General features: G+C 38.6%; 1 protein-coding gene across 4 annotated transcripts in view; it reads right to left on the reverse strand.

Annotated features, from left to right (window-relative positions):
• Positions 1–13,745, reverse strand: part of WASF3 (WASP family member 3) — a 68,576-nt gene that overhangs the window by 12,932 nt on the left and 41,899 nt on the right. For all 4 annotated transcript variants that reach the window (XM_030477326.1, XM_030477330.2, XM_030477327.1 and 1 more), the window contains 4 exons: positions 12,774–12,916; positions 5,550–5,684; positions 3,479–3,632; positions 1,267–1,384 (listed from right to left, as the gene is read on the reverse strand). In XM_030477326.1, coding sequence (XP_030333186.1) covers positions 1,267–1,384; positions 3,479–3,632; positions 5,550–5,684; positions 12,774–12,906 — 540 coding nt within the window. In that variant the 5' untranslated portion in view covers positions 12,907–12,916. The remainder of the gene's footprint in view (positions 1–1,266; positions 1,385–3,478; positions 3,633–5,549; positions 5,685–12,773; positions 12,917–13,745) is intronic.

Here is a 13,745-nt window from a genome sequence, read left to right on the forward strand (position 1 = left end):
GTAGCAACAGGAACAAGGAATTAATGTAATTTATAAAAACAGAATAGTAAAACTTCCCAGCCATGCCCTACAATTTGATTTCCAAGCAGGTATCATATATATTAACATATATATACATACACACATGTATTACACACGATGAATATACACAAATATACATTAGCACATATATTCACATATTAGACACTGTATATACATGATATATTCTGATAACTGCTTATATATATGCATTTGTAGATACGCCAATACATATGTGTACGTATACACACGTGTATATACGTGTGTATGTGTACAGAAAACTAAGTAGCTTCCTTCTATTTCCCCTGAGCAATCTGTGCATCTTATCCAGACTCCTTTGATTTCAAATGCCTTATCTCCCACTGAACCTATCTAAAAGGGCATTTTCTGTCAGGTGAAACAGCAACCATTGCTTCAAACCTTCCTCCTTCACTTTTTTTTTTTTTTTAGAATTATTTTTAATAATCTTAAAGCCCTCAGATTTGATTAAAAAAAAAAAAAAAAAAAAAAAAAAAAATCGACCGCAAAAAGGCTGTAGAAGTAGCAACCAATTTCTTCATTCAAAACTAAAATCCATTCAGAAAAATCTCGACTGCATCAGAATACACATCTTGGATCAAACTTCTGAAGATATTCCAGAAGGACTTCAGACACTTTTCTATGACAAAGCCTTTTTTTGTTGGTTTTAAACTTGGAGGAAGCAAAGAACATCACTCCTAAAATGAATCTTCTCTTCTTGCTGAACCACAGAATCATTTTGAGGTGTATTATCATCTTATCTTACTAACTTGCAACAGCTATAGAAAAGTGAAGTTACGATCAAGGAATAAAAAAACCTGAACAAAATAAGCTCATGTTTTTACTACAGGAGTTGATATTGCTAGATAAAGAACTATGAAAACAAAGGAAACCATAATTCAAATTCCTTTCTCCACCCCCCCAAAAATCACAGTATCTTTTTCCAAAGAACAACAGGGCCATTTTGCTGAGTACTAATAAGCAGATGCTGGCAAATGATTAAAGAAATATGTTGGAAAATAACTACAGTACTCTTAAAATTCAATTTGCAACTTCCTTAAATAGACAGTAGGAGCTATAAAAAACAAACCAACTGAACCTACAGCCACATCTAAAGAGGAATAGTCTTTCCATGCACACAAACTAAGTATGACCTAGCAATTTTTATGCCTGGACAACCACCCGCAAAACTGTAATACATAAATTTGTTATTACGTTTTCTGCTTTTACCTTTTGTCTCCTCTTTTCTTTTCGCTTATCTTCAGTATCTTGCAACATTTTTTCTTTCCAAAGATCAAAAAAATAGGAAGGATCAGTATAGAACTTCAATCCATCTTTCTTATCATCCCTGGAAATACAGGAGAAGAAAAACTAAGGAAATATGAATTACTAATTTTCAAACCAACAAAACTCACCGTTGGCAGTCATCCAAGCTCCATCTTTTCTTCATGACAGGATGCCAAGTGCATTTAATGCCACTCTTGGTAGTTACAGCTTACAATTGGCTTGATTCATGCCAAAAATTTCAGCGGAAAGGGGTGGAATACACAGCCTTTTGGGCAGCATGCTCATCAGCTTCATCAGAGCTCAGCAGGAGCTCCTGCATCAGCCAGCTCATAGAAGTGAAATTCATTGGTGCTGGAAGAAGATCAATGCCAAGACAGGATGTGGAGGGGACAGAGGAACATAAGAATGGAACTTGACTGTCTCAAAAGAACTGGAAAGGAATATTTGGCTCAATCCAGACAGGTCTTACGATCTGAATTTAGGAACACGGTAGGTCGGAGTACCTTTGCCTGTATGACAGGAAGCACGAGACAGTTGCTATTCTCAGTGGGACTCTTCTATCTACGAGAAAGGCTAGGAAAGGAGTGGCAACTGAAAGCTTGGATCCTACCAGACTATTCTAGGAAGATTTGAAACAGCGCTGATCTAGGCTTGCCATCAGCAGGAGCTGGGGACACCCAGAGTAAGAAGTCACAAAAAAAGGCATGCTATCAAATCCTAATCTGACCCCACGGCCTGGAAATAGGAAATCTTCTAATATCTTAAACTCCTGAAAAGCAGTGGGTGTAGGGGGAATCAACATGGCAGGGCAGCTGGCGTGGTCCAAACAGCCTATGATGGCATTGCCAGTCTAGCTTGCTAAACTGGTGTCCTTCAGAGTTCCTTTTGGCTGTGGGTACTAATTTCTTCCTGGACAAATATTGACGGCATCTGAGTTCTAATTTCTACCAGCAAGATCAACAGTGATGGAAATTCATCATACAGAAACCTTACAATCACTGAAGCAGGCTACAGAAAAAAGATCTTGTAGCCTGTCTAGTCATACAGCCATAAGCCCCTTATTTTTTGTGTGCTAGATCTCCTTGCTAATAACATCTAACCTACTGAAAGGGGTACTGGGGACACTCTTACACCCCTCCAGCTTTGGTCAGGCTACAGTTTGTAGTTCATTTAAGCTTTGTCCAAGGCAAATACAATTAGATTCAACAGATGTAAAGGACTTAGCAAGAAATATCATTTTAGTAAATTCTATTAACATGTCCCTAATAAAACAGGAATAACAATAAAGGTCACTGACACTGTCATCCAGATGCATATTAGGACATAGCTGTGCAGAACAGCTGATCGATAACAACTCTTGCTAACTGTTTGTCCATACACAAACACCACCATTTTCTGTAGCAGTGGCAGAACCCATGTCCATCAGCTATAAATCTAACAATTTTACCTTCTAAGTAAAAGCTCTTAGAAGTGAAATACACTGCAAATGCTCTGCTATGTCATTCCTAAAAAAATCCTAATAATTTACTGCAGATTGAGTGCCTGCTTTACACAGATACCTCACAATCTAGTAGCTCTCAAAAACTGAAGGACATAATAAAAACATGTTATCCACAACCCTTCGGACAGACAAATTATACTAATTTAATGAACAACAATAAACTTAAAAGCAACAGGAAAAGAAAACAGGAAACAAAGTCCTGCTTGCTGCTCTTTTATTCACCAGTAACCAGGAAAAGAAAAGGTAAAGACTCTGTGTGCAAGTGTGTGTATATGCTGGGGATAAGAGGTAGAATAGAGGGAAGCCAAAAGCAACAAATCCAACTTTCTGGATAAGCAAACCAAAGAAAGCAGTGTAGTATACTGTTAATTTTCTTTCCACCTTTTACATAATCAATGGTCCTTGCTTTCTGATCCCATACTGCCATGTAACACTTCTGCTGAAATAAGATGATTTTGTCAGGTACAACTTAATGGTTGCGAGTGTGGTAACAGCAATTTTTCTTTCCATGAACATGTGGGTTTTTTTGGGAAGTCCCCAAAAAAACATTTCAGTAACCAATACATCTTTTACCTTCTGCTGTAATTATTCTCTGCATACAACTAGGAGATAAAGGGCAAAGAACAAGAACACAAATAATGAACATTTCCATACCTATAAGGTGAAAGAATATTCAGAGGTGGTGGTTTGTCACTCTGATTATAAATATCAGCCACTGGGTTAGGAATGCTGTTCTTTGAAACTACCTGCTGATCTTGAATTGTTGAGCTCTTGAATGCTTTTTTCATGTTGATATCCTGCAACGATACTGTTTGAAACAAAAATACATTTATCACAGGTCTGTAAGTAACGTAAGTGGATAAACAAAGTCCATTTTACACTAGCTATTTAAAATATTTTCAGCAAAATACAGAGGAAAACCAAAGATTTTTCTTTAGTGAATAACTGTTTTAAGCACAAAGGCATACAAGAATTACCATAATAAACCAGATTTAAGTCCCACTTGGTCCAGAACCTCACTTAAAACAATGAAACCATGGACCGCGTCTTGGAAGATGATGTAAGAATCCTGTCACATGCAGATGTCCAATTATCTCCCCTTTTTGAGGTTTAACCTGGACTTCTAATAGCAGAAAGACTGTCTTTAAGCCTGAACACAAGGTCTGGTATTCCTGTGGCACAACATGGTTTATAATTACACGTGATATCCATATCCATTCAACTCCATTCTACGTTTAATTCAATTATGGCCTCCACAACCTCCTGTGAGAGTGAGTTCTACTTTTTTTACCATCCTTCAACTCTAAAAATCTTTCCATATAATTGAACATCACTTGATCTTAAGCTTTCCTCATCTCTCTATAGAAATACCTTCTTTATACAGTCCAGTAACATGCTTCCATTTTATCTTTTCAAGTACACAATTCTGGGGGAAACAAGACTAGCCTTTTCATTATTTCTTTGCAAACAAAAGATTTAAGTCACTTTAACTAATTAAATTAAGGTTTTAATCACTTTTAGCAAGACTTTCTTTCATTCTTAATATAAGTTTTCCTGAGGTGCAGCAACCATTGAAAAAGATCCGGATAATGCCAATCACAACTTGAAAGCAGCAGTAAGCTCTCCACATTATCTGTCATTCTTGGGCAACCTGAAACACATGTTTCTGACTGCAGTTGAACAGAGCACTTCACTGCCTTGTCTACAATGAAAGCATTTCTTGAATTGATCCAACTGTTTTACAACAGTGTCAGTTGTAGGAGTAGTGCCAACAGAATGCACTGGCTTGTTTTCTTTTAACTCCCACTAACATTTCATCTAATATTTCTTGCCTATTCATCTAATTTATAGAGTCTTGAGAACGAACTGAGAATTGCACACAATAACTGAGCAGTACCAGGCAAAAATTTCATGTATTGGTGACCTGCAAAACCACTAAGGCATGAAGATTGATACAGACCCTGTAAGGTACAGCTTTCGGAGCTAGGCAGAGAAACGTGTTTTACTTACCCAAACAAGTGCTTTCAAACAAAATTACACATTTCTAGTGTAAGTTACTTTCATGCTTTTGAAAACAACCTCAACTACTTTAAAATGTTTTCTCAACTGTAGTTGAACAATATAATGATTTACTTAAATCCTTTGTTTTTACTGTGTATTTATGAATGACCAGACATGTAAGCAAGTGAGGATGTAACAGCATTTTAAAGGAAATACTGTTTCTAGTGACTAAAACCCCCTAGAGAATTTCACCAAGTTCATGCAAACACACAGTGCCTCTTTTAGGTAAAGAGTATTATAGATCTTAGATGACTTCAGAGCAGATACTACTAATATAGTTCGTGACCACCCTACCCTGAAATAGATTTACCACTATGAACTTTTTCCAATATTCTGACTTATTTCCAGTAAAGTCTAGATTTATTCAATTCTGATTTATTACACTCAAAACCTAAAAGTTTTCCCTGTGAAAAAGGCAGCTTAATGGCTTCATTACTACAGGGGCTTCTTGAAATAACACTAAGTCAAAAATGAAGACAGTTATATGACTCCAGAATATTTTTTATCACTCTGCTAACATGATTTTCCTCAGCTTGCCTTACTGAGAAAGCAAGAAGAAATATCAGTACAGGATTACTCTGAAAAGACAGAGATCGTTGTATAATTAAATACTGTGGTCTTGTCAACATCACTTTTTGGTCAATGCTTTCATGCAATTACCTACCCTCTTCTACCGTTGAATCCAGCTGCGTAACTTTGACAGCAAGGCGATCGATTCTGTCTTGAAGGGAATTTGCTCTGATGTAGAAGCTGTTGGCTTCATTAAACAATTCACCAAATATATCTTCAGCATGTTTGCCTGTGTAAGAAAATAGACAGGGAAATCCCTTTGCTGAAGGCTTACAAAACACAAGACAAATGGCTTCAATATCCTGAAGTTATAATAAAACACAGTTGCTGTAGGATTATGACAGCACAGTTTGTCATCAGCAAAATTTTGGGCCACAGATTTGTACAAAAATCTCAAAATATATCATAAATGCTGCCTGAAGTCTGTTCTGGGCATGCTGGTTAATCTTCCACATAAAAACAGGGAAGCTTTCAAATTTTAATCCTTATATAGCTGAACTACTGCCAAGTGACACAAAACTGATCGTTAAAATCTGCCTCTGTGATGACAATAAAGGCCCAAAGTTACAGCTGTCCATGAAAGCTTCTGAAGTCAATTCTGAAATCTAAAATCTTTCAATCCATAGTGATTCAGATTTAATTATAAGTATGAGCACAAGACAACATTAAAACAAAGGCATAGCAAAACAGATAAAAACCAAGATCTTCATGCAAGACAGCCCACTTACCTCTACCAATGCCCACTGTATACATGTTGCTGTCACTGGAGTCATTTGAGAGACTAAGATGGCATTGACCATATTTACCCATGGCCAACCTGACTTGATACACCACAGAAGGGGAGCCTACAGCTTTTTCAGCCTCCCTTTCAGCTGCTGTATTACCTTAATCACTTTGAGAGTGGATAGTCCAGATCAAAACTGCAGCCTCAGGCTCTGTCCTAAAAGGGCTACAGTGGACAGAAGTGCTACATGACAAACTCAAACCCCTCTTGATCCACAGATCCTTGTGCTTGCCTAATCCTTTCCCAGATGTCCCACCGCCCAAGTTACTAGGCATCCTCATCAATAGTTCAACTCTTCTTCTCCCCCAGCCTGAACCTCTCAACCACTCTGGATCAGAATCCCCAGTTTAACACTTCTCCTGCCCCAGAACTTCTCCTACACATTTCAGATTACAGGCAAATTCATTGCGCCTGCTCATTCAACTGACAGCACCACATCTACTTGTGTCTCAGTTCCTCCTACCCAGATACTGCTGCTTCATTTAAGATCGCCCCTTCCACAAGTTCTGCAGCCAACAACCCCTCTCAAGACAACCACACTCCATTAATTCTTCATGCAAAAAGGAAAATCCTGTCTCCTGCACTTAACCATGCTTTTTAAACAAAAATACATTTTAAACCCACACTTCTGAATTAAATTCATCTTGTTACAACCTTGTTATGTTCTATCAAGATGCGTCTGAAGAGCAGAAATGGAGGGAAGGGGAAAGTGAAACTTTTGTCTAATACATGGAACAATATGAAATATGCATTAACCACCTAAATGACAGTGACTTCCAAAAGAAGAGCAATTATGAACATTTTAAGTTAGGTCCTATAGCCAGCCTTAATATTCTACAAATAAAAGTACAGACGTAATGAAAATTTCAGTCAAGATCCCATTCTGCAAACATCTGGAGACCATGATCCAAAGTGAAAAATGGCCACAGTTAGGAAACAAACAGGATCTGCCCCTTTCCTGGATCATTTACTTGGGGGGGAAGAGAACACCGCCACAACCACCAAAACAATATCTGAAAGCACTCTTTGCGAATTATAAATGAAAAAAAAAAAAAAAAAATAAAAAAAAAAATGTTTATTTGATTGCCATGCTTTGAGAGGAGGACTTTACCAGTAATAGATTCCTTCACTAAACATAAAATCAGCCAATATCTAACCCAAAACGTTAGATATTTTGGTGTATCCAAGCTCTGCTTCGTAGATATGTGGGAGGTGGATATGCAAGGTGTGCTCCCTACCTGCTCCTCATCTGCTGCCCCTCCAAAACAGAAGTCTCACAACCACAGAATAGTTAGGGTTGAAAATCATCTAGTCCAACTCCCTGCCCAAAGCATGGTCAGAGCAGGTTGCGCAGGACTGTGGTCCAGCTGGGCTCTCAGTACTTCCAAGGACAGAGGCTCCACAACTCCTCTGGCCAACCCATGCCAGTATCCAACTGCCTTCACACTAAAAGCATTCTCTAAGTGCTTCCCGGTAGCTGGTTGAGATTCAATTACAATCCCCATTTGATTTAGCTGCTGCAAATGAAAAGGTTATCACAAGCTATGGAATAATTAATCTTTTAAAATCTTCAGCTAAACAAAGCAGGTATTACATTTTTCAGCCACCACTATTTAGAGTTCAAAACATCAATAAATTTTAATGGATGTTAGTTTATGTTAATATATTGAAATTAGCCTGCTGAGGGAGGACTGCCGCATTGTAGGATTAAACACATCACCTCTAGAGAAGTCAAGCAGACAGGTGCTTGTCAGCTATCTTTCAGGAAGCAAAATAAGTCATAAAGTTGATTTGTGGGAACATACTACTTCTAGTATTGAATTCTTTTTTTGAAAAGAAAGCCACTTGCTACTCTAAAACAAGTAAAAGACAGGTTGTCAATCTCCTGTCAGTAAAAAGAGTGACATGATAAAGCAATATTGGACACACTGTTCTGGGTAACATGATGCAGTAGGTTTTAGAAAGAAAGTAATAATTCTCTAGTGTTTCCTATCTTACCATCTTTTAAATTGGATTTTTAACAATACAGAAACAAGCAGATATTAGCATGTATCTTTCAACTCAAGAGCTGAATTATAGGACTATAATGACTGTACTATAAGACAGTCATTTAAAAACATGAGGTGTTTCCCAACATATGGACAACCTAAATATTAATTAAAAACACCCAAAAGGAATTATGCAGTCTTTCCTTCCAAAGCTCCCTCCAACCACAGAAGCAGTTCAGGGGAAATACAGTCATAACACTGCCTCACCAAATCCCCACTCTCAGTAGGTTTTAACGTCAATTAATAGAAGTGCCTCTTTCTAGCACTACCACAGGTCATCTTCATTAGGCTGTATATTTGATTGCTCACAAAATAAATTTCCAAGCACTGTTTCTGGAGATCAGCATTTCACAAATAATTGAAATAATACCTCTACCCAAGTTCTACAGTAATTACATGAAGCATCATCTTGCCACAACAGTTTATAACATCTTTCGCAAAGACTAGACACCACCTGAATTAATTACAGTTGATTTTCACATACTGCATAAAAAGGTGTGCATTAACACATTGAATACATTACCGCAAAGGTATCTCCTGTCAGCAGTCAAAATGCTCAGTGCTATAACAGAAGACCAAGTCAAACAATGGTGCTGGCTTGTCTGAAGACTAGAAACCAAACTGTGTGTTTATCACTTTGGCTAGTTTCCTTTCACATATTTGAGCCTAGAAGGTACAGCTTCCCCTTGCATTCCATGAGTCACAGCACAAGTACATGGAAGAACACATTCCAGTTCATAGAAATATTTATGGTGCATTGAAAGCGTGACAATTTTTCACACCATGAAGATGCACTGCCAAAGAGAAAAGGTAGGCCAGTGTTATCACATGGCATTCAGAAAGATGACAGTAGGGCTGCACCAAGGGGAACCAGCTCTCCTCACAGCCCTAGGTGAGGACTGAAACATCCTGCACAACTAGCTGGTGTTTTATAAATTGGAATTCACCCAGGATACAACTATTTTAGCACAACATGGAACAGAAGTCAGGGATTCTACCCACCCATTTGTAACTGGATTAATTACCATTAGAATCACACTTCCTCCTTTCTCCCTTCTTCCAAGTAAGCAAAAGCAGTAGGCTGTTACTGACCAGGTCTTGATTCTTACCTGCCTCCTCATAGTACCTCCAGCACCATACCTAATGTCACAAAAGCTAACTTCCCAACTCAGCCTTATTTACCAGTGGTAAAGAGCAGAGTGACACAAAGCTGGATGCAGTAGGCTCAGGCCTGCATGCAAACTAGTGAAAATCTGAGCCAACGGCCCATCTACCCAAGAAAATACTAGGAGGCCAGCTTGCGGACATTGCTCTCTGTGTGAAAGAAAGTCCTCCAAGTCCCCACAGATCACAACTCCTCTGTTTTATGTTGTACAGCAAAAATGTTTGCTATCACTTGCACATGGGTCAACGAAAGTAGCTCTGCACCCACGTACAGGTGGTTTCACCCATATAGAAGTAAGATTTCAGCCTGACAGGTGGTATCTGAATGGAGGCGCCAAATATACAAAAATACAAAATATTTGAAGGCTCAAAGAAAGAGAAAGAAGAAGTGGTAATGCAACTTGAAACACAGTGAGTATGTTAATGTACAGACTGAAATCTACTTAAGAAGAGTTCAATAAAGGAGTACATATAGACTTTTTTAATATTTAGTTTTCAATGACAATCAGATGTAATTTATTATTTCTTTCCCATATATACATATATGAAAAATTCGGGAACAAAACCATAGTACAACAGATCCTGTTGCAGAGAACAGCTTTTTTTTTTACCACTGCCTGGAGCCTGCAGTCATCAGACCAAACTCCACTGCCAAAAGGGAGGGAGTATTTTGTGGAAGCTTTATTCAAAACCTTCGCTCCATAACTGTATTTACTGAGTAAAGCATCATGGCTCCCACAGGTATGAGCTGCAAATGTTCCCAGTCCTCCCCCCCAGTAGATTATCTCCTCCCAAGTAGAGGTGAATCCCCTAGTCAAGCTCTTGCCTTCTATAAAGTGCAGAGTTTCATAGTGAATGCTGCTCACTCTGCCTGTGCTCCAAGCCAGCTGGCTACAAACAAACCTCAATCTGAAGACATAATAGAAAAAAGCTCCACTGAGAGCACATTCCCTTTGGATAGGAACTTGTTCATGTCTCCTGAAAAGAGCAGAGGCAGAAGCAAGCCAGATTTGTACGCAACAGCACAGACCTGCCAGTTTTATAATCCGCACTGAACAAACAGCGTAACATTAAAAACCAGTGTGACTGCAAGACAGACCTGTACTTGCTCTCTCTATGCTTCAAGCTGTGGGAACACCAACCAGCTCTGATGCTGTCAGCAGGACATATCATGTTAGCTCCAGCACAGCATTTTTCTATGATCATTTCCTTGCTCCCAGTTGGCTTGAAACACAGGCAAAACAAATGGTGCCTGCAGAAGAAAACCCTCTGCAAACATGACATTCTAGACTGTGGATGAGCCTGGTGGTAGACTTCACTCATTAAATACCATGTATTCATCTGTTAAAACAAAGGACACGCCATTTATTTGCACAGATCTTTAACTTGACACCAATGAAGTACTTCAGGGCTGTCTACAGACACTTCTGATGACCAGAGAAATCCACAAAGGGAAAATTTCAGGATATGGATTGTATAAGTAGCCAGTTCCTTAGCAACAATCCTAAGAGGATCTGAATACGCAATGTGACAGGCAGATTAGGCCCAAGACCAAACCTGGAGAAAAAAAAGTTAAACCTTCCTCTCAAGTCAGACAAGTGAAAAGTGAATTATCCACACTTTGGCAATCATTGTACAATACCAAAATGAGGTCTTATCAGACATCCTTGAATGTAACTAGGGCATTAGCCATTCTTCTCAATTTTCTGAAACTTAAGGATGTCAATACTGAGCAACTGTTTCATAAAACTGTAAATGAAATGCAATGACAGTACAAACACAAACTAGCTATAAATTAACTTTAGACACCAAATCGGCAGCTACTGTGCAAGGAAGATCAAAGAATCACTTGGAAACTTCTCTGAAAATATCAACTCAATGTTTAGCAGCAATCAAATTTTTTTTAATTCTTAGTGAGCTAATGATAAAACAGAAAAAATCTGTTTTGATTATGATGTGAAGTCCTCAGCACTCCAGCTAGAAACCCCCCAACACACTCTTACATATCCAAAGCAGAAATAACAATGATTAGAAATACAAAATGGTTTCTATTCGAAAAGAGTACTAACAGATCAGGACACTCCAACCTAGAAAGGATATCACTGGGACAACATGATAAAGACTTAATAAAATCACAGACAATGACAGCAATACATGAGATGAAATCACCTGTCATTATTTTTCATAACTCAAGAACCAGAAGGTACCAAAAGGAAGAAACAGATCAACTGCTATTTGGGACATTCTGCCAGAGGTCATAGGGATTGAGCTTTTTTCTTGCCCAATTTGAACCCATGTAAGCAATTCCACAGATGATAGGTTTACAAATGCTCATTACATAGGATGATTCAGATAGATCTCCAGCTCAGAAATCCCTATATCACTGTCTGCTGTAAAGGAGAACATGCTGTACTTCTTGTACTCTTTTTCTAAGCACAGGCTATTTCCTATCACCACAAAACGAAGACTGAACTTAGCGAGACCCATAGCCTAAGCTCCATGCAGACTCTCTCTTACATTCTTAAACCATTTCCATTTACAAAGTGAAGAAACTGATGAAGCAATAATTTCTTTTTTAGGAGCAGAATTATCAGCACAAACAACAGCAGCTGATTATTAAACGGGCTCTGAAGAAATCTCTTTTTCTCATTCATTAAGAAATATTATTCTTCTTGCAAGCACTCCAGGCATTCTAGAATTGCTGGTTGTGGCGTCAACTGCCAGGTGTGCTGTGTAGGCTGCTCCATATGGAGCTGACATTAGTCTGCCTCAACAGTAGCCTAAAGGTTTGTCCAGTGAATGTCATTCTTTTGATGTATGTACTTTATTTAATTTATATGATCACATACATATATACAGAAAAGGCTTAAGAAGTTCTAGCACATTAAGACAAACTGAAATTTCAATCAACTGTGTCATTCGATGCCAGGAGGCAGAAGAGTTAGCTCATTTCATCCTGTACAACTGAAAGCCAAGAATAACTCAAGTGTCAGTCCCATTTCTTGTACCAATTTCTCTCACATTAGAAAAATTCCTGTTTTTCTATGCCATAGTCTTTTGGTTGTTTGCTTTTTTGTTGTTGGTCATGGGGAGGGGAAGAGAGGTGTCTGGGGTTTCTTTTACCCTTGTAAATCTTAGAGAGGCTCTTGTACAAAGTTCATAAAACAGAAGAGCATAAAAGAAATGCAGCAGCAGTATATTATTATAAGTGGCAATGTCCTGTATCATAATTTTGCTATTTAAAACAAGCCATCTTAAAGCTTTTAATTTATTCAGGTTTTCAGCAGGAGTCAAGTACTTGCAGGAAGTTTCAGATACTCACTTAAGCTGCTAAGCTGGCGTATGATAGCAGCAAGGGTACTATTCGTTACACATTCCAGTTCACTAGTAATTCCCTCTGGCAGAGCTCCTCGGCAGAGATGCCGTGGTTCAATGTTCCTTTTCACCAAAGGCATGGCTCACAACCTGGAATTTAAAGAAAAATATGTATTATATTTACAAAAATGAAATTAAGAATGATGAATCTGTGTAGCACACATTCAGGGTTTTTTCCTACAAAATATACTTCACTTTTCTTCTTTTAAAGCTCTTGCTTCAGCCTTCCTGCTGTAAAATACTGTACAATTCCTATTGAGGCACCAGAGCCGTGCACTCAAGCCTTCACCATGACAAGAGCACTGCAGATAAGCACAGAGGATGCAGGCCATGCAGATAACATACTTTTTGCCTTAGATTTGATGTAAGGTTTACTGTATACACAGACTGTGCTTCAGTACTGGAATCACTGGACTTGAGCGCACATTTGCATTTATAAAAACTTGGCAGTGCCCACAGGAGTGGCAGGAGAGATCACTGGCTGGAGCGAGCTGGCTTGCTGCCTTGGTAAGCAGGCCACTGATGGACTGTCCATGCGTACAGCCCCTGACTACATCAGACACTGACCGACCTACCCTCACTCCAACAGTTTTCAGCCAAAATGATAAACTCATCTAACAAATAAGGGCAAGACCTTTGCAGAAATAGGCTGGGTGAGAATAAGGAAGAAGCTGCCACATGAGGTAGAAGACAGTTTTCCACAGGCGGCGCTGAATAACAGTCTGAATAAGATAAGAGCACATATTGAACAGATTTTGGGAACATGCCAGATGTGGGAAGACACTGATCTGAGAAAACAAAGGTTGTCAGAACTGGTTTTCTTGGGAAAATAAAAGAAACTAGGATGAGGACAACAAATACCAGAGATCTCAAAGCATCAAAAAAGAACAGCACAAAACCCACTATCCTGCAGAAAGGA

Source organism: Strigops habroptila, chromosome 2 (assembly GCF_004027225.2).
Source record: "Strigops habroptila isolate Jane chromosome 2, bStrHab1.2.pri, whole genome shotgun sequence".
NCBI lineage: Eukaryota > Metazoa > Chordata > Aves > Psittaciformes > Psittacidae > Strigops > Strigops habroptila.